The sequence below is a fragment of the Bos indicus genome, chromosome 3 (genome assembly GCF_029378745.1).
Source record: "Bos indicus isolate NIAB-ARS_2022 breed Sahiwal x Tharparkar chromosome 3, NIAB-ARS_B.indTharparkar_mat_pri_1.0, whole genome shotgun sequence".
Taxonomy (NCBI): Eukaryota; Metazoa; Chordata; class Mammalia; order Artiodactyla; family Bovidae; genus Bos; species Bos indicus.
The window spans coordinates 106,949,791-106,970,818 of NC_091762.1; the positions used below are offsets into that span (position 1 = coordinate 106,949,791).

A 21,028-nucleotide genomic window follows, 5' to 3' on the forward strand; every position below is an offset into this window, starting at 1 on the left:
CTCTCTTGAAGGCCATCAGCTTTTATTTGTGTAGGTACCAAATGTTTTTTGAAAAATACCAAGCATCATAGCAGTCTGGTTACCTTTTCAGTCTCCTGCTGTAAGGCTGAGGTTACCACTTCCTCCAGCTCCTTCTGGGCCAGCTTTGTCCTTTCCTGGAGAGCTTCATACTGCTCCTTAGCCTGATGAAGTTTCTCCTGGAGAGCTGTCAGCTCATCGGGACTCAATTTAGTCTGGTTCTCTTCCAGGAACCCTTCAGTGTCTTTGACAACACTGGCAAATGAGGTAGCGTGATTCTGAATGTCATCCTGTAAATCCTTAACACACAAAAACAGGATAGCAGAAGCTTCAACTTTAGCACTTCTAAGACCTCTCAACAGCATGAAGATGGAATGACTAGAATGACATTATCTGCAATGGACATATGTCCCTGACTATAATTTGCTCAGGTTTATGCCTAAACCAATGCAGATAATAAAATTTTCAATGCTTTTTAATTAAGAAGCTTCTAAAAATATTTAATTTTTTAAGAAAAATTTAAATTTCTAAGAAGATATTTAGTGAAGATATAAAAGGAAAATGCCCACAAATACGATTTTTGTTTTGCAATGACTTATCCTTAAAGAGATCATTCTTCTGTAAAGCAGAGCTGACAATGGGACTCTAACAGTGTTGAGACCTGGCTGGTCCTTTGTAAGTCTCTTGGTTATCACTGCTGAACCCTCATGTAGCCTACAAGACCCAGCGTGATCTGGGTCCTGCCTCCTCCTCAGGCTTATCGTTCACTAATCTTCCTTTTGTTCTTTGCAGTACAGTCAAACTAGCTTTTTTCCAATTCTTAAGTATGTGCTTGATTGCAATTCCACCTTAGACGGATGTGCAGGCATCTGCCTGGCGCGTCTTCTTCCTCCTCCCACCCCTTCATGCATCAACCCCTATGTATCCTTCGATTCTCAGTTTAAGTGACACTTCTTTAAAGGAATCTTCTGAAATATAAGTCAAGATTGCGTCTGTTATATGTTCTTATGTAATGTTTCCTTTATAGATATAATAGTGAATACATTATATGCTCATTTTTGTGATTATCTGTGTAAAGTCTGTCTCTTCCACGACACTATAAGCTTCATGAGAGCAGGGATATTTAACCATTATGTTGCTGGCACTAGGCCTGGCACATAGCAAGCCTTTCTAACTACCTGCTGAAGGAATGAAAAAAGTGAGTTAACTCTTACTGACCTTCAGGTCACTTTGGTTCTTCTGCAAAGCAGAGAGATCCTGCTGGGTGGCTCTACCCTGATGGCCAGCCAATGCTCTTTCTGCCTGTCCCACCCAGCTGCAAAGATCCTCCAGTTTCTGGTGACAGGTATTTTGTTGTTTCTGCAGGGTCTAATTAAAATGCAAAGGGGCCAAGAGATAATTAATGATTCTCATTTTATAAATATAAGATAACTCCCTGAAATGTAAAACAGGAAGGTTATATCACAAGGATGGAAAAGTTGGTGGGAGACTAGAGCAGGAAAAGGCACAGAAATCATATTCAGAAAGTTCCCCTCATTTGGACAGTCTATTGGTCTAGATCTATGGCCTGAATTACAATTAGGAGTGATTTCAGGTGAGAATGCTCTGAGGTTTTGGTTTGGAAGTTCCTTTGCCAGACTGCTTATTATCCATGCAAATGGAGAAGAAAGAGGTTAGATGCTTAAAATCCATAGATGATACTGCATATGATAATAAATGATAGGTTCTGATCACTTCTACAGGAACTGGATGATACACTACATATGAAGTCATAATATGGAAAATTAGAAGGACTGGACTAGGAGGAAAAATCAAGAAACTGGATAATTTATAAGCTAATTGAGCTTCTTAATAATTAATCTGACTTTATATAAATCAAATGTCTCACGAATGCAGACACCCATTAAATGGAATGATTACTTGCCAGGCGTGAGGGGCTTGGCTATTTTGAGAAGAAGGGAAGTGGCCAAGAATAGCAATGGGCTCTGTTCTTCAGGGGTCTACACCAATAGCCAAGAGAAAAGCCGGCCTGAGGGGAGCAGGGATTTGCTTCTGTGCCTGATCCTTTTCCAGACCTCTCAGTCACATGACACCAAAGCACCTGACTGAGCAATTGAGCATGATGTGTTCTCCTGATCATCCTTCTAAGACCATTTTCCACCAGTTTCTACCTTCTGATGGCATTTGGAGTCACCTGCACTTACAAACAGGTGCCCAAATTGGCCCTCTCTCCCCCGCTTTAGGACAAATAGAAAGGCTCTGGAAGAGAACTCCTAAGAGCTCTTCAGCTGTAAAACAGGATCTTCATGGGTTAGGATGGGTGCAGACTGAATCTGAAAAAAGCAAAGCAAACAAGTTAACACATAGACAAACACATGCATTCAGGGCAAATATAGAGAGAAGGAGAGCATTTCTGACAATAACAAGGTTAATAAATGTCGTGGAATTAATTACACGCTTAAAGAGAATGTTCACATGCAACTGGACCATCTTCTGCAGCTCAGGGGCCTACTCTGGATGTGGGCTGTATCTTAAGGTGGCCCAGACCTTTGCTATTACATTAATTATCCATAAGCTACACCAAGCTGTATAAAATCCAAGTGAGGACACTGCAAATTTCCAGATGTAGAGGTAACCTATCATATTTCATTACTATCTTACTTCAATTTTAATACAGTTGAAACAACTAAGCAGTAACAAGGGACATACAGACTTCACTAAATACCCTTTAAGCCTGACTCAAAAGCTCAATTCTACTATGCACAGTATTTAATAAAAGAGACACTGAGACAGTTTTACTGGTGATAACAATTCTAATACTATCCTGGTGAATTTCAATTTATTATTCATCCAGAAGAATGGCATAAGCATCATTCTTGGTATTCTAAGGTTATGATGTTACCATGCAATTATGCTGAGTTCTACAAGAAGAGGCTTGTGATAGAAGGTGGGGAGATGATTATCCTGGCTTCCTGCAGTTTATCAACAGTGCTTCTACACACAGTTTTCCACAGCTGAATAAGCACTAGACACAATAGTGTGAAGAAAGGTGCCAGAAAATAATAATTTTCAAAGGTGCTAAAGAATTCATATGATTCTGATAAAAATCTTTTTGTCAGCTGTCTGAAGGTGGTCAAGGAATCTTACTGTTATCATCTGAAAAGCCCCAGTATAAAACTAACTTCAGGACTGTTCTTCTCAAGAGCTCAGAGTATCTAACTGCTCCTAACAGCCCTCAAAAGAATACTGAAGGAGAGTAGGGGAAATACAGGCTGGGGATAAAATTCTCATTTGAAAGTCAGAGGCAATGAGACACAGTTACAGTAAAGTCTAACTAAGAAGAAAAGACCTTGCACATGCATACACACGTAAACACACATATTCTCTCACACGCATACATAAAACCAAAAACACAGCAAGAAAGACAGTCACAACAGCTGTCTCCAGGACCAGAACCAAACTGGCCTGGACCAATCAAAATTGGTAAACGCAGGCTCCTGGAACCATGACAGATGGAGTCTGGCCAGAAAACCCAAAGACAGAGGACATCCCAGGGACCAACTGAGCCCAGCCGCTGGTTCAGTCTGACCTTGACCTGGGCAGCCTGCTCCATCTGTTGAAGACGGTCCCGCAAGGCATTCCCCTGAGCTGTAGTCTCTTCTACAAGGTCCTGGAAGGACCTCTGCACTTCATTCAGAAGCCTCAGCATCTGCCGGTTCTGCTGAGGAGACAAGTCCTGGGCGTGCTCGGAGATCAAGAACTGAATATCAAAGGCAAGTGCATCCAGTTGGGATTTCCTCTCAGCCATGGGCTGTTTCAAGTCCTAAGGGAGATGAGGAAAGGAAGAAAAGAGGAAAGAAACTTCCAATTCTCTACAGAAGCAGAAACTGGTGGTTCTAATCAAAGAATCAACATAATCAAACAGAGGTTAATTTCCTGTATTTTTAAAAGCAACACTGATTATTTCTAGGGCCAACCCACAATGGAAGTCTCTCTCACTTCTGGCCTCTCCAGAGTCCTCACATATTATAGCTAGGTTTCCTTTAACTATAATTAAAGGAACAATAAATTAAATCAACCACTGATTTCTAAATGCACTACACTTTCCATTATTTATATTAACAGAATTATAGCACTGCTAATCCCAAGTATCTGTGAAAAAATGCTATACTTTGGAAAGTATAGCATGAATTTTTGGTCTGAGATAGATCTAATTGTACTTTATTAGGTGCAAATAACTATTTGTGTTTGTCTAGCCCTGAGATACTGGTAAACCAGAAATGAGAAAATATTCAATTTCTTAGTGGCTCACTAAAGTTTGACTTTTAAATAGTTATACATATTATACATTTAAAACTGTACAAAAATGTTGAACATTTTATACATTTTAAAACTGTAAAGGATTACAGTCAGATAAAGCAGTAAAAAACTGCCTAAACACTAGAATTTATCTGCTTTTAGACAATTAAAAAGCATGCAATATTCCCACAAACTTTTAGTAATCACTACCCACGTTATACTGGGTGCAATTAAAAAACCATAAAAACAAGTAAGATATCTGTGCGTCTATCACTTTGAAATTGGGAGCAGTCAGCAACCCTGCAAAGCGGGCTTGCAGAACTACTTGCATATTTATCATATGACTACACTTCCTTGTCTGTGAATACATGGATTCGGGAAACTCACTAGGAAAATGAGGCTTAGACTGGCTCTCTTCCCATAATGGAATTCATGTAATTCATAACCAGGCAAGGACACCAATATAGGGGGTGCTCTGTGTTCTTATATTTCATACTATGTCATAGGAATTTTTCTCACCCTTGCTTCTTTCAAAACTCTTGCCAGTGAACAAAGTCTGCTACTCATTCCTCCACCGGTGTATTTAGATTAAAGGGTGCAAAAGAAGAAGGCAAGTCAACTCTTGCAAGATAAAGAGGGGCAAGGATGCATACAAGGGAAACCTGACCACAGACAACATTTAGGTCTGTACCTCCTAAGACTGGGGAAAAGGAAGAGGCTGGAATAGGAGGGAACATCTCTACTTCTGCTCTGACTTCAGAGAGAATTTGAAAGGAATACCTATAGCAGAGGGTGGATAAACCAACGTGAGCATTATCTGATATTATCTTAAATGTAATTCAAAAGAAACAACAGTGTTGGGGGCAGGAGAATCCTCAGCTCAAATACATCTCAGAATCTTTAACTTTTTCTCTCACTGACTTACAAAAAAGAATCAATTAACTTGGAGTTTAACAAGAAGAAAACCACCTCTCAAGATGAGGGGTTGTTCATCTACACTCCCCAAGCCAGACCTGCCTGTCATCTGGTTTTGTAAATAAAGTTTTACTGCAACATGTCTACAACCATTTGTTTATATGCTGTGTATGGCTGCTTTCATGTTTCTACAGCAGAGATGAACAACTGCCACAGAAACAGGTCACCTGCAAGACCTAAAATATTTACTATCTGGCCCTTTACAGGAAAAATTTGCAAAGACCTTTTATTTCTCAAATGGGAAGTCACACTTTCTAAGAAAGGCAAGTACAGATACTGCCTAGCAGAGACATGAAATTAATACAACACAAAAGGGCAAATAAAACATGCTTGAGAGCTGGTGGTGCACTCACCTCACACCGTTGGAGGCAGTGATTCAGGCTGCCAGCATCTGTTTCACTGTCATATTCCTTGCTGTTCAGAATAACATGGGTATCGCCAACCCAGGCTCTCAGATCTTGAAGTCTGCCTTCTAGCTGTTCATACTGATTTAACACTCTAGTCTAAGAAATAAATGGCAAGTTAGATGATAAAACTCTCCAAGCCTGCCCAGACTCTGTGAGCCTTTGTAAATAAAAACAAGAAGCTACCTTCTGTACTTCCAAGGCACTCTGGAGGTGGAGCAGTCTGGAACCCCAGGTGTCACTCACAGAGCTGAGGGACTTTTGAAGATTCTTGGCATCTTTTTCTAGCGCCTTCAGCAGTTGAGCTGGGACTTCCTCAGGCTGGCTGATGATAATCTGATCCACACACTCCAATTCCTGGCTCACCACCGTGGACAAATCCTTTAGCTCTTTGTCTAACACCTGAGGGCATAAACTGGAGTTACCTCCAAAATCGAGACTAGAAATCTTGCTGTCTTAGAATCAGCTGTAAACATATTATTCTGTCACCTCATGTTTACACAGGCTTTAGGGCTTATAAAATGTTTTTATAGATCTTCATTAGTTTTTCTGTTGTTCTCACAATCAATCATTCTTGAGGAGGCAGAGCAGACATCATAATCCTGAATTTATAGGACAGATGCCTCAGGGCTTAAAACTGTGAATTTGTTTTTCCCTGACGTCACCCAGCTGATAAGCAATAGAGCCCAGACTTGCAATCAGGTTTTCTGACTCAGGGCAATGCTTCTTGCCCTACAACTTGCTACCTCTCCACTAGTGTCATTATGCTTTAAATAATGTGATGCAATATATAAGTCAACCAAAGGACAACTCTTCCACTCCGAAGTTCAAGCGAGTAGAACCAAAGAACATAAAAACACCCCAAGCCAGCTTTTCCACCCAGCTATTCCTCAATATTCTGCTCCTCAGCAGAGAGGCCAGAAACAAGCTGTAGAAGAGCCTGGTAGTTCTTTGGGCATCATCCTCCCCTCCCCTTCAGCCATCCTGCCCAAGGCCACCCTCTGGACACTGAGAGAATTGGTAAACCTCTACAATCTCTGCGCTCCTCATGACTCCAACCCTGCGACAACTCTCAGCCTCCAGCTGCAGTGAAGGAGGTGCTCCTCCTCCCACTCAGGGCTGTCTATCTCTATGTCCTTCCATGTCTCAGGGACCTCATTCCATCAGTCAGCACTCATTCTCCTCCCTAACTTCACGTTCTCCTTTTCTATTGGTTCTTTCTCCTCAGCCTAAAAATCCACTCAAAACATCCCTCTTCCCATGCATCTCCTCTAGCTAGTGTCCTACCTCTCTTTCCTTGCCTGCACTACCAAGCTTCTGGAAAGCATGACCTACATTAATTGTCTCCACCTTCCAACATCCTGTTTATTGTCATTGCAACCTGGTTTATATCCCACCACTCGAGTGTAACTGTTCTTATCAAGGTGCCCGGTGACTCTCAGGCACTGAATCCCACTTTTAGTCTTTATTGTACTCGGTCCCCCTACTGTATCTAATACTGCTGACCAGTATCTAATACTGCCCACTGTCTCTAATACTCCCTTGAGTCTCTTATGCTTTGGTTTCTGTGAGACTAGTACCCCTTGCTTTTCTTCATAGATCTCTAATTATAGTTTTTCCAATCTACTTTTTGTCCATTAAATAGCAGTGCTTTTGAACACGTTCTTCTTGCTTCAGAAGCTTCTCTTGTGGTGTCTTCTCTACTTTTCCCAAACTGATGGGCCTGGAGGAAGTCTCTGGGAACCTACCTTGGCCTGACACAGCAGATCCTGTAGCTCTGCCAGGTTGAGCTCTAGAGGTTGAATCTGCTTGGTCCTCATTTCAATGTCCCGTAAAAGAGACAGATAGGATACCAACTTCTCATCATGTTCTAGGCAGAGCTGCCGGGTAAATACATTCTGTGGAGCCAAAAAGAAAACTCACTCAAATCTGACACTCCTCTTTAAGTTTGCCTTTAAAGCAGACAGGGTCATAGAACAGAATAGAAATTTTTACTACACATTGCATGGAATGAAATAAATTGTGTTATTTTATCTAAACTGTAGCAAATCAATGGACAAATAAGCAATTCATTAATTTCCTCAGGGAGCACAAGCTCAAGATTATCAATCTATAAGCATCATTTTAGCAAAAACCTCTCTGACTTCAGGTACCATAGCCTCAGTATTTTAACTTAGCTTTAATGATACCCTTGCAAATTTCAGAAAGACATTCCGGGCTACTACCTAATTTTCCAACAACTATGTTACAAACAGATGACTATACACTAAGTTATATCTTAGAGAATCCTCTAGTTGTCCTTAAGCAGATGTATGCTGCTAAGTCACTTCAGTCATGTCCGACTCTGTGCGACCCCATAGACGGCAGCCTACCAGGCTCCCCCGTCCCTGGGATTCTCCAGGCAAGAAACTGGAGTGGGTTGCCATTTCCTTCTCCAATGCATGAAAGTGAAAAGGGAAAGTGAAGTCGCTCAGTCGTGTCCGACTCCCAGTGACCCCATGGACTGCAGCCTTTCAGGCTCCTCATGAAAGCTCAGTATCCAGTCAAGAGTTTTAGCATGAAATTAGCCATAACAAGTACATACACACACACAAATACACCACTGGGTAACTTACTTTAGTAGCTCTGAAGGGCTCCGGGTTCACACTCGCTCCCCCTGGTACAGTCATCAAGGGGGTCTGTTCGCTGCCAGGGCTCGCTCTGAGCTTCTCCTGTGGTGTCTTCTCGTCCATCTTCATTGTGGGGCATGATACCGGGGGCAGCCTCTCCTCTTCACTGGTGTCTGGAATAGGACTAATGGTGGCCTCCTGCTGTCCCGTATTCTCTTTTTGAGACACCTCTCTGGACAATTTCTCTGGGAGAAGGGACACCGAGACTCTGGGAACTCTCTGAGTCACTATGCCTTCAAAGGACCCTACTTCTGCACCTGTAACTATAAGGTTTGACATTCGTAGGGATTCCTCTCCAGGTATTTCCTGAGTTGTCACTATTTTAGACTCAAGAATTCTGCCATGTTCATGATCACTTTTGTTGTCCTGAGGATGAAAGTCCTTTCTGTCTGAGAATTCCAGATTACTGACTTCTTTGGAGCCTACTCTCATTTCTTCCAATTTAACAGTGCTTGTTGAGTCAAAAGGTACTTCTTGGTATGATTTTTCTTTATATTCATTAGATAAGAAAGGCAGATCTTTGGTTTGTCTAACCTTAGAAGTAACACAAGAATCTTGATGATAATTGGTCTCCTGTCTGGTGGTTCCTTGGAAAGACCTGTCTGTTGTGAAACTTGGAGCTGTGTCTGCAACTTGGACTCCTCCAACTGGTTCCTGGTAGTACAATCCTTCAGGCCTTGGGATCAAAGAGGAGAGTAGTTCACTCTGGAGCCCAACAATAATTTCTTGAGATTCACTGACTTGATTAGAGTTGAAGAAGGTTAAAGCATCTTGATTTCTTATAGAAATTCCTTTGGGTGTCATTTGGGAAGAAGAGTCTTCAGTTTCACCAACAACAGAAAAGCCCAGACCCTTGTCAGTCGCTTTCCCCTTTTCACGCGCAGTTATCTCCGTACACTGATTCTCTATACTGGGGTCACGGTCATCACTAATAGTTTCCTGATTCAGCTTTTCTTCTGACAGAGCTGCTGGTCCGCGGGTCTTGATGCCTTCTTCTACAATCTTCTTCCCTCCCTTACCCTTCTCTGTGGTTTTCACTGGTTTCTGTATAACCTGCTGAATTAGTAATTTGTCTAAAGTTTCATGATTTGACTCTTGCACTTCTGAAATAATTCCTCCTTGGTTTTCCCTTACTTCTTTAGAATCTAGACCTGATACAGGCTGTTTCATATGAGAAATAATTTCTGTTTGTACTATTATTTCTTGCTCTTCGTTTGTATTTTTTTCCATGGTTGTAGAAGCCACCTCTTTGGGGTTAAATTCACAAATTTCTGATTGAAGATATGTCTCTGAATCTTGGCCCAGTGATTTATCTTTACCATCACTAGGAATTATGACACTCAAAGATTCCTTAGCATCTGGAGAAGATCTCTTATTTTGGTCATCGCATTCCAATCCCTTTAATGAAATTTCCCTGCTCTTTTTTGCCTCCTCCCCATTAGAAACTCTCACTTTAATGTTTTTTTGTGCAGACTGGTTTTCAATTTGAGATAATTTCTCACTTTCTCCTTTACCACAACTCATTTCAGCAGGCTGACTATGAGCAATTAACATTTCCTTTCTTAGAAACTGCTTCTTTATTTCACATACTTCTATTCCATCTTGCTTTTCAATGTGAGCCTGGTGATCACTGAACTTAAATGTATCTTCTTGGATTATAGTTGCCAGTTCAGGACTGATAAGTCTTTTCTCAATAGCTTCCTTTAAAGTCACTCTCTGATTACTGAATATGTCAATAATTCCTCCATCCAACACCTGACGAGATGCAATAATTCTGACCATGTTTTCATCTACTAATTTCTGTTCCAGAGCTGATGACAGTGTCAATCTTTTTCCTGTGGCAGGGTCTATGATTCCCCCAGCATTTGCCTGGGCTTCTAGAACCTTCAGTGCAGCTGCAAAGTCTACTTTTCCAAGCTTAATTGCTTGAGACAACGTAAGTACTTTGTCACTCGCTCCATCTTTAATGTCTGAAAAGGGAATTACTTCTAGATATCTCTGTCCAGATTCAATATCAATTTTACACTTTTTTACTAATTCTGAATAGGGAACAATTCTGTAACTCTCAGGATCTATAATCCCATTCATCATTTCTGATGACAGTGTTGCTTTATTAGTTAATCGTCCTTCCTTTTCAGCTTCTGCCAGGGTCAACTGCTGCCCAGAAATGAGATCTACAAAGCTTCCAGTGAAGGCCTGAATTTCTTGGATTTCTCTCTTCAAGTCTGGTGTTACAAGATCTAATTTCATGGCTTCAGAGAGGGAAATAGTTTCCTTTGTTTCAGGATGAGAGAACTGACGGAGGCTTAAGGTCTCAACTTTTCTGAGTTCCTTGGCTAAGTCTTCATCAATGATGCCATGCTTAAAGGCATTATCAACAGAAAGTCTCATTCCAGATATATGGTGAATGATACCTCCATCTACCACCTGCTTTGTCAACAACTGAATGGCCTCATCTCTCTCCAAAAGTCCTCTGTCAATGGACTGCATGACTGTTAAAGGGGCTTTGTTGTCAGGGTCCATAATTCCAGTTGTTTCCATTTGTAAGCTAATTAATCTCCCCCTAACTGTGTTTTCAGCATCTCTGCCTTTGGAAGCTTTCTCCAGATTTATAAGCTCTGGCTGGTCAGCACTGTCCACCAAGCCAAGATTTGAGGCTAAAGTAACTGAAACCTTTTTGCCTCGTTTCAGGTCAATGATCCCACCAGTCACCACCTGCCCCTCTAAAATTCTGGTGGCTGTTTGTGTGTCAAGAAGTCCAATGGCAACTGCTTCCTTCACAGAGCACAGCGTGTGGGCATGAGGGTCTAAGACACCACTTATAGCTTTGTCTGCCATGAGGACATTGTGCAACAACTTCTCATCCATCAGACCTTCATCAATGACTTCTTCAGTTGTCAAAGACTCGCAGGTCTGAGAGTCAAAGAATCCCCGAAACATGTTCATCTTTCCCATAAGTTTCACAGCAGCGTGACTGGGCACCACGCCTCGGGCTACTGCTTCACTTAGTAAGAGCTTTTGGCCTGTCTGTTCATGAAGGATACCGCCCTCTACTAATTGTGCGGCTAATGTATTCAAGGTAGCCTCTTCAAGCAACTCTGAAGCAGCAATGCATGGCAGGGAAGTTTCACTGCCATCAGCTTCCTTGTCTGTCATCATCCTGCTACCACCTGCCATGCTGTGACTTTCTGGACTTTGTTGATGGTCATCCCTACCCAAAGGTGACTCACTTAATGCTTTCTTCTTGTCCAGAGAAAGAACAGTCTTATCCTTTTCAGACCTGAGTTCTGATTCTAAAGCTAGAGTTTTCTCGACCTGAAATTGTGACTTTTTGCTTTGGGGTATTACAAGAGGTCTTCCAGTTTCACCTGGAGTATACTCAGTTTCACGTGTGTTTGCTTGCTCTTTCTGACACGTCAGGGAAGTCTTTCTGAGAATCTGCCATTCTTCTTTTAGTGACTCAACAGAAAGTAGGTTTTTGTCCTCCACCACAGTCACATCTTCTGCTTTCTCAGGAGGTACTGTAAGGAGAAATTCTCTATTGACATTTTCTCTGGTAGACACTTCTATTTGTTCTTCCTTTTTGGTACCAAACAACTGTCTTTTAAACTCTGATTTGACTTTATCTATGACATTCAAAGTATCAACATTTGGGTTTCCCACTTTTTGTTGCCCTACAAACAGGTCCATTTGGGGGTTCTCTATAGAAGAGCCTTCTGTTTCTACAACGATCTTCTTGCGTTTTGCTTCAGTGCAATTTGCCTGATCGGCATCTTCTTTGCTTTGAGAAGAAAATTGGAACTCATGTGACCTCACACTCAGCTCATCACAGAAAGTTTCCATCATTTTCACATTCACTGCTTCTTGTAATTTCTCAGCAGCTTCTAGCCTCTGATGCCCACTTCCAAACACTTCTGGAGGACCTGTTTGATCACCTCTTGCTGTTAGTGCCTCTATCAGCTCATTGTCCAACAGGAGCAGCCTCTGCCCATCCCTCACGTTAATATAGCTGTGAGTCATCAGCTGAAACAGCAGCTTCTCGTTATGGCTTGTGGCACCCTCGGTTTGGCCTGTGCTACACAGCACACCTGCTGTTCCAGGATTTGTGTTGAACTTGCCTCGTTCTAAAGAGTCTGCTAATTGCATGTGGGGCATCACATCGGGGATGCAAACTGATTTCAAGTTATTAGCAAGACTTTTGTCTAACATACCATTTTCAATTGCTTTTTCCCAGGACCAAATCTCTGTGGTTGCTGGTAGAAATACAGCTTTAATATGCTGTCGGTCACTAAGGATTTTATGAGCTAGTTCTGTAGACACAATACCTTGTTCCAGGGCATCTGTGATTGGGAGAATCTCTCCAGACTCAGGCCATAGCAAACCCATGAATGACCAAAGGGACTCCAGAATCACAAGGGCAATCTTAGCAGATACCAGATCATGGCTCACTGCTTCATCCACTGTCAGCCTACGCCCAGTGACAGTATCTATGATCCCTCCTGTCTGAAGCTGCCTTATGAGGAGAGCACAGGCCATATCTTGGTCAATCAAGTTATGTCTCACAGCCTCTCCCACTGTAAGTCTGTGTCCTGTTCTTGGATCTACTATGCCTCCAGCAAAAAGCTGAGCTTCCAGCAGCCGGACGGTAACCTGTCTATCTATCAGCCCTTCCTGAACGGCACGGAAAATGCTAACCTTCCGGCCTGATTTCAAGCTCACCATTCCCCCTGCCAACTGCTTGACAGGCAGCAATTTCAATCCTGATTCCTGGTGGACAATACATCTCTGCATCAGATCCAATAAATCTATTTTCTCAGCTGTGTTTGGGTCTATCAAGTTCTTGGATGATCTCAGGTGGGACTCTAACCCTGAGTGAAGCCATGCAGAAATGAGGCCTTGGTGAAAAGCCTCCTCTAGGTTAATACAGTTCTCATCATTGGGGAGACTGAAACCTCCAGTTGCCAGGTGAGCTTCTAAGATTTTCAGTCCAACTTTCTCACTGATTATTTTCTTTTCAATTGCTTCTGCCACAGAAAGAGGGCCTTTGTTTTCAGTGAACCTGCTGATTAAGGACAGGGCATCCTGTAGCTCTTGGAGCTGCTGGTACATCTGAGGATTAATGAGGTTTCTGGCTAGGCCCTCCTCCAAAGACAGCTTTTCACAGGTCTCAGGGGCAATGAGGCCAGACAGGATAACCTGGGATTCCAGGAGCACCAGGCCTGTGTCTTGGTCAACGAGGCCCTTTTGCATTGCTCTGAAGATGGGAAATATCTCCACTGTGCCTAGGTCAATCACCCCAGCCACTGCTCTGCAGCCCTACAAGAAAAAACGAACAAGAACACTGAATCAGAGAAGCACAATTGTTGAAAGGAGTCATTCAAAGAACTACAGTATATCAAATTCTGACCACAAGAAAAACCCAGCCTGATATGAACCCCAACCTGTAGGAAACATCCTGAAGCCTGGCAGTGTTAATACTAAAAAAGATTTTTTCTAATCTATAGAATGTTTAACATAGACAGAAGTCTACAGACTACCCAAAGGATGGTAGCATTAAGCACATCTGAGTGACAAGCTCTATAAAGTAGCAAGCAATGAAAGTAAGGAGACAGCTATTTCTAAGACTAAATCACCAAAAAGGCTCTTACAGACATACCAGTTCCCCCAAAGTGAGAATTCGACCTCACATAACAACTTCTCAGGGTTGCGATCCATGCAGAAGACTCTTGAAGTAGCACTTCCCTGCTGAGGAGTTCAGCGGGATCGGTCCATGGGGTCAGAAGACAGATATAAGCAGCCCAAGAGCCACACAACAGCTGTGAAGCTCAGTAGATGGCCCTGTGTATGTTACTCAGGCAGGTGTTCAGCAACTAGGGTGGTCACATTTTTGGTGGCCAATGCTAGCGTTTGCCATGGCAACAGCTCTGAGTTAAATTAGCTCTAGGAATTGGAAGCAGCAAGTCAAGGAAAGAGCAGACTAGGGTCCCTTGACTCTGAAACCACTAATAAATTTTCCTCTAGTCCAGGCTAGAACAGGTAATACAGTCATCACAATGATGGCTACTATTTACTGGGCACTTACTATATTTATTAAGCAGTGGCATTTAATCCTCACAACAATCCTATGAAGGCAATTAATTTTTAGTCTGCAGATAAGAAAATGAGGTACACAGAGATTAGGTAACTTGTCCAAGGTCACAAAACAAGTGAGTTCCAGAATCAAACCAAGGACTGACTCTAAATTTCAAGCTACTCCACTTTCTCGCCAGTCAGATCCAGGGGAGCAGTAAGAGGAAGCACAGCAGAGTTCCATCTTACAAAGGAGTTCAGTACTGAGGACACAGAATAAGGCCAGCCTTACACACTGTCAACACCATCCTTATAAAAAAGCCTCAAAACAGTTTCTGAAGAAGTCCTATTTTGAAGCCTTTCAAGGCAGAATGTTATTCAGAAGTTAAGTCATTCGAGTATTTTACCACTCAGAACACATTGCTTTTATCACTCTCCAACTTTCTACTTCCTCTTGTTAGTGTTCAGCATCTTCATCTTCCATACATGATTATATCTGTCCCTCTTTGATCAGTATTACTTATTTGTCCTTATTTAACTCTTATCCATGGAAGATTTTACTGAAGCAACTGTCAGTCACCTCCTTGCCTCCCATATAATGTACTTCATTTCTGTCTCGGTGAGAAGCAAGCTCCATAAAAGCAGGTGCTTTGCCCATTGGATGTCTAGGACTAATATCAGCAGTTCAAGAAACATTTGATGAATAAACTAATAAACAGTAAGGAAATCCTTAAAATCATTAACCTACTTTGCCCAGATTTTAAGAATATGCCCTGAGAATTTCAACCTGGATTAGCTGCATACTATCAGAGATGGCGGAGAAGGCAATGGCACCCCACTCCAGTACTCTTGCCTGGAGAATCCCATGGACAGAGAAGCCTGGTAGGCTGCAGTCCATGGGGTCGCTAAGGGTCGGACACGACTGAGCTACTTCACTTTCACTTTTCACTTTCATGCACTGGAGAAGGAAATGGCAACCCACTCCAGTGTTCTTGCCTGGAGAATCCTAGGGATGGGGGAGCCTGGTGGGCTGCCGTCTATGGGGTCGAACAGAGTTGGACACGACTGAAGTGACTTAGCAGCAGCAGCATCAGAGATGGAGAATAGATAGCAAATGAGGACCCAGGTCTGGACTGCATCTTCATCGTACTATGTTTGTTCAAATAATGCAATAACTGAGAATTCTTCACACTGTTTAAAATATTATGTGTTACTCTTCATCCTCCCTTTGTTTTTTGACCCAGGATGTAGAGTTTAACTTGCATAAGGCAAACGTATGTTATGTGAATCTACTGGCTATCTTGTCTGTAGGGACTGAAGGGAAAATCCCCCTTGTGGTATGCGACTCTGAAATATATGAAAAATTCCATTTACAAAATTCATTTAAAGGCTGTTCAGAAGCAGACAATATGACAAAGAAAGTGATTCTTTGAAAGATATCTAATTTCTTCTGTGAGTTCATGGACTCTCAGACATGCTTGTATTAGAGTCTAGCCAAAGAGAAAAGACTGTTCCTTCTAACACCCTCATAATTAGAGGACAGGCAAGAATCACTGAGCTGGGATATGATCCAGAGAAATTCATTTCGGCCCCACCAAACACGAGCATTCTGACCTACACAAGCAGAAGACAATAGAGGGAGAAGAGGAAAGAAAACATAAACGGCTCTACTTACCAGAGTTGCAGGGTGTGCCTTGGGCAGATAAGAGATAGAGCCTTACGGAGCAGCTCAGCCGTATCGCACACACAGTGTAAGCTTGGTGTTAGCGTCCAGCATGCGACTGTTTGTTTTTTGCAAAAAAAGAACCCCAAACAGGTCGTCCTCTTTTCCCTTTGTGCATTTGTGCTTAAACTCCAAAGGGTTAGTTAAACTTCTAAGCAAGGATGTCAGTTAATCAGAACAATACTTCACATGAAACACACGAACGGTAACAGGGGACACATCATGCTCAATGTAGTGGTGCTCAGCAGCTTGACTCTCTTTCTTTCTTTCTCCCCTTTTTTAACCTTTCAAAATGAGAACTGGATGTTCTCAGCAAGCAATTTTGTTAAAACTCTTCATGTACTCCCGTATATGGTGAAGCAATAAGCCATTACAAGTGGGTTACCTCACAAACAGAGTGCTGAACCAGCACGTTTGTTTTGGAAATCTGCTCTCAAATAAATCACAGCCGGTTCTACACTGTGGCCTGTATAACTCCAGCTCCTGCTATACAAATTTAAGGATCAAAGTCAAAGCATATTTTGTCTAAATATCATTTTGAGCATTATCTAGACCAAATCTGATTGCCACAGGAGCTTAAATTGCCTCACAGAATTTGGCCATTGCTTCACAACATAGGAAATAAGCAGGCAAACACACATATATGTCCCAGAGACACATGTATATAATATGGTAAGTTTACATATACACACAAGTATCCAGGAAGAACTCAGGACAACCAGCAGGAATGTAACAACTTCCATGTGGTCCAGGCAATGAACATGGTGGTAACTGGTAAAGATGTCACATGATGGGGTGACTATGGATAAGGGGAACCAGCGTCTCAGTCAGTGCAGCTAATCCACCAGTTTGTTTTGGAAATTGACATTTCTCATTTATTTAGTAGACAGGAAAAAAAAGTATGGGGGGAGCGTGGGGAAAAGGTCCACAGACTTTACTTCCCAATATTCAGAACTCCCTGCTGTCTTTTGGTGACAATGCCACAGAGTAACCATTTTGCCTTCTGATCAGATATGACACAAAATTCAGGTTCTCCTTGACTGTGGTCTGCCACAAAATGCAAGATGACACAATGGTGAAGCAGGTCTAAAGGATTAGCCATATGCACCTTCTAGTGATGCTGACTGACCAACACATCGTGGAACCCCAATAAAGAAACACGAGACAAATGGCTGCTATGGTGAGGTTAAAAATTAAGTCACACCGGTCATGGAAAGCTAGTGATCATGACTCTCAATCAGCAAAGCTGCAGTCATACTGTTCCCAAGGTACCTTTCCAACACCTGGAGAGAAAAACTCAAAGTACCTTTTGTTCTGTCTGTTGGGCCAGCTGGCTCTGGAGTTGCTGAAGCTGGTTTGCTGAACCTTCACAAAGATCATGGTAAGTCTTACTGAGGGCATTCAATTGCTCAGATATCTGTTCTTTCTCTTTTTCTGACAGCCTAGAAGATGAAGCATTAAAGCTCTTTTAGAGAAAGACCTTTCCCCCAATTCCCCTCTATTGTTTCAAAACGACATCTCCACCTTGGAGAGTATTCTTCTTTGTCACTGTTTGTGATGGGCCATCTGGTCAGTCTCCCATACTCACCGAACACTTTGGCATCTAGCTCATAGTTTTTCTGTCTTCTCAGATGACTCTTGCTGATGTTAATGCTCATGTCACCAATTATCTAACACTCTATACCTGTAGTCCAGCGAACTTCCCAATCCAAATGGCCTCCGGGCCACATCAGCTTCATCCATACTTAGATGCTGCCATCCTCTAAAATTATGCCACTTCTGACATTTTAAACAAAGAATCTACTATCTGATTATAACTTCTGATTATAATCCTACCTGGCTAGCTTTCTTCCTTTACTCTTGTATCTCTTCTCTTTTAAAAATGAAATATCTTAAAGAGACAAAAGAGAAGGATACAACAAACTCATTTACTCATTACCTAACTATCCAACTTTCCCCAAAGTTTAGTATTTTACCAGATTTTCTTCAGACCCTTTTCTTGAATCTGGTGAGTTCTGCAAGTTCCTTTTCTCATTCTTTCAAAACATTGTGTTCCTGAGACTGAATCTTATGATTCATCTTAAAACGACCTGTTGATTTACCAAACCTTCCTTGACCTCTCCATTTCTCTTACTACATCTATTATCTTTTCTTCTCATCACACAGTCCACCTTCTCGATCAATCCCTCACTGTTATTGTTACACTCTTTCCTCACTAACAAGACTCCAACCCCAGGTCAATCAAACCCTTTGACTTCTCTGATCCCACATGCAGACCAAGTCTATCTAGTGGGGGGATTCCAAAATCATGTAGAAGTCCTCCTGGTCCAACCACTACCAGACTTCAGTGCTTCCTGACAATCTTCTTGGCGCACACTCTAACTTTCAGCAAACAACCTCTTTACATATTTCAAAGAGAAAATACAGACCACTGGGCACTAATTCTCTTAATTTCTGACTTTACTTCTGGCATATTTACCCATATCTATACCTTCCCTGTAGAAGGCGATGGCACCCCACTCCAGTACTCTTGCCTGGAAAATCCCATGGACGGAGGAGCCTGGTAGGCTGCAGTCCATGGGGTCGCTAAGAGTCAGACACGACTGAGCGACTTCACTTCCACTTTTCACTTTCATGCATTGGAGAAGGAAACGGCAACCCACTCCAGGGTTCTTGCCTGGAGAATCCCAGGGATAGTGGAGCCTGGTGGGCTGCCATCTCTGGGGTCGCACAGAGTCGGACACACCTGAAGCGACTTAGCAGCAGCATCAGCAGCATACCTTCCCTAATCTCCTTTTCCCCAGACCTCAGAGGAAAAGCTGCCTCAACTCCTACTTAAGTCTGTACTTTCTACCCACAGATGAATTTTATCCTCTTCTACATCCTCTGCAACCCCTCTCCCATGATATCAATTTTTCTCTCCCTTTTAGTCCTTGAGAGTCAATAGTTCATAAACACAGTTAAGTCCCTTCGATCTTTTAAGAAAAAAAACCAAAACTCTCTCTTGATCATAAATTCTACTCTGAGTATTTGCTCTATTATTTCTCTCCTTTCCCACAACAAGCTCCTCGGAAGAGTAGTCTAATTTCACTACCACTATCTTTCTTGCCTCACGAGCTCCCCATTCCTTTAAATCTGACATCATTCCCCAACTTTTCACCAGAGTCACCAAAAACTTCCAACATGCCAAAGTTAATAGCCATGTCTTACCTTTACTTGACTTTTGACCATTTCCTTCTTTTTAGAATTCTGTTCTCCCTTGGGCTCTGAGGTTTCACTCATAATTTCCTCTTACTCCTCTAAGGCTCCTTTATAGGCTGAGAAGCCCTTGAACCCTTGTAAAATAATCCAGTCATGGTTTTTACTATGCTAATCTCTATCACTTCAAATTTCTCTCATAAATTCTAAATTTACACATATAGCTGCCACTGGACAACTTTAGTGGAACCACTTGAGGCATAAGTAATGTATCAGGGACTTCTAAATACATATTAGAGGTTTATCCTCTGATGTCCTGTGGGCTCTTCAGATTCATAATATCTGAAACTAAAGTGGCCTTCTTACCCCTCAAGCCACACCCTCTCCTGTATTCCCTATCTTGTTTAGCAGCATCACCAAATGTCCAGTGGCCCAAGCCAGAAACCTGGGAGTTACATCTGATCATTTTCATTTGTCACAAAGCCCTGTAAGTTCATCATCCTTAATATCTTTTGAATCTTTGTCTCTTCTCCACCTCATCATTTCTTGCCTGTATTGTCAGAATAGCCTCTTAACTGGTTGCTGAGGACTCTACTTGTGCCTCATGTCTATACATTCTCTATGAAACTGTTCTAGAAACCTTTATGAACAGCCTGATCAGGTTCAAAAGCTCTCCTCATAGCTGACACATAAAATGTAAATTCAGCGTGAACTACAAAGTTCTTCATAATCGGACTCCTGCCACCTTGAATTCTCCAGCCTGAGTTCTCATCACGACCTTGAATTTTAGTCATTAAGATCCAGTCCTCTAGATGTGCCACAATATCTCATTTATGACTCACTTGTGACCGTGCTTGGCCAAGAAGATCTGTGAAGTTTTAACGGCCTCAGAGACTTGCTCCCTCTTGGTTGTCAGCTCCTCTGCCAGAACCTATGTAGTAGAAGAAAAGAGAAAACTTCAGAGCCCAAGAAACTGAAGAATCAAGTCATTTAAAATAAAATCCTAGGGAGAAAACCTAGCTTAGGTAAGATTTTCATTACCACTATCTAGAGTGGTTTAGAAAGCAGAAACACAAATAAGATGACTTCTTCAGTTTCTTTAAGTCCTGGAAGCTAACATTTACTGAGATAATAATCATTCTTGAGTGGCCCATATGTACCTTATATTATCCCATCTAATGAGTAATCTCATACTATGCTACCAAGGAAGTGATAGAGGGACCTTCCACTCACCTGTTGTTCTAAAATAGCCTTTTCAATGTCTGTTGGTTCTTTGGTCTGGGGTGAGGTAGCTTTGCTTTGTGTATTCTTTGCCAGGGTAGATACCCAGCCCAAAAGTTCTTTAACCTTCTCCACATGCTCCTGTTTTTCCTCCTCTACCACTTTCTAGAAGAGGAAATAGAAAATCAGTATCTTGGTCAATGTCTTACTAGACAGGCCTGATTCAGAGTTCCTAAAATAAAGACATGAAAGTTATCTCCATCAGTAGCTCCAATAACCCCAAGTTAAACATGATTTACCCCACCCCCAGCGTTGCTCACTGGTGCCTGTGTGACACCAATGGCTAAGTTCATTATGCCTCGGTCGGCACTCTTCTTAGAAAAGCACGCTGTTTTCCTATGGGATGTGCAGTCAGTAGTTATTTACTAATTTTAAGAAGCCCTTCACATATA

General features: G+C 42.0%; 1 protein-coding gene across 22 annotated transcripts in view; it reads right to left on the reverse strand.

Annotated features, from left to right (window-relative positions):
- The window catches only part of MACF1 (microtubule actin crosslinking factor 1), a 340,946-nt gene that overhangs the window by 111,190 nt on the left and 208,728 nt on the right, over positions 1-21,028 (reverse strand). For 21 of the 22 annotated variants that reach the window (XM_070786801.1, XM_070786798.1, XM_070786806.1 and 18 more), the window contains 10 exons: positions 20,589-20,741; positions 20,198-20,286; positions 17,464-17,599; positions 8,312-13,681; positions 7,445-7,594; positions 5,883-6,098; positions 5,646-5,795; positions 3,608-3,841; positions 1,237-1,386; positions 84-317 (listed from right to left, as the gene is read on the reverse strand). In XM_070786801.1, the coding sequence (XP_070642902.1) occupies positions 84-317; positions 1,237-1,386; positions 3,608-3,841; positions 5,646-5,795; positions 5,883-6,098; positions 7,445-7,594; positions 8,312-13,681; positions 17,464-17,599; positions 20,198-20,286; positions 20,589-20,741 (6,882 nt within the window). The remainder of the gene's footprint in view (positions 1-83; positions 318-1,236; positions 1,387-3,607; positions 3,842-5,645; positions 5,796-5,882; positions 6,099-7,444; positions 7,595-8,311; positions 13,682-17,463; positions 17,600-20,197; positions 20,287-20,588; positions 20,742-21,028) is intronic. The other variant, XM_070786804.1, reaches the window with a different exon arrangement.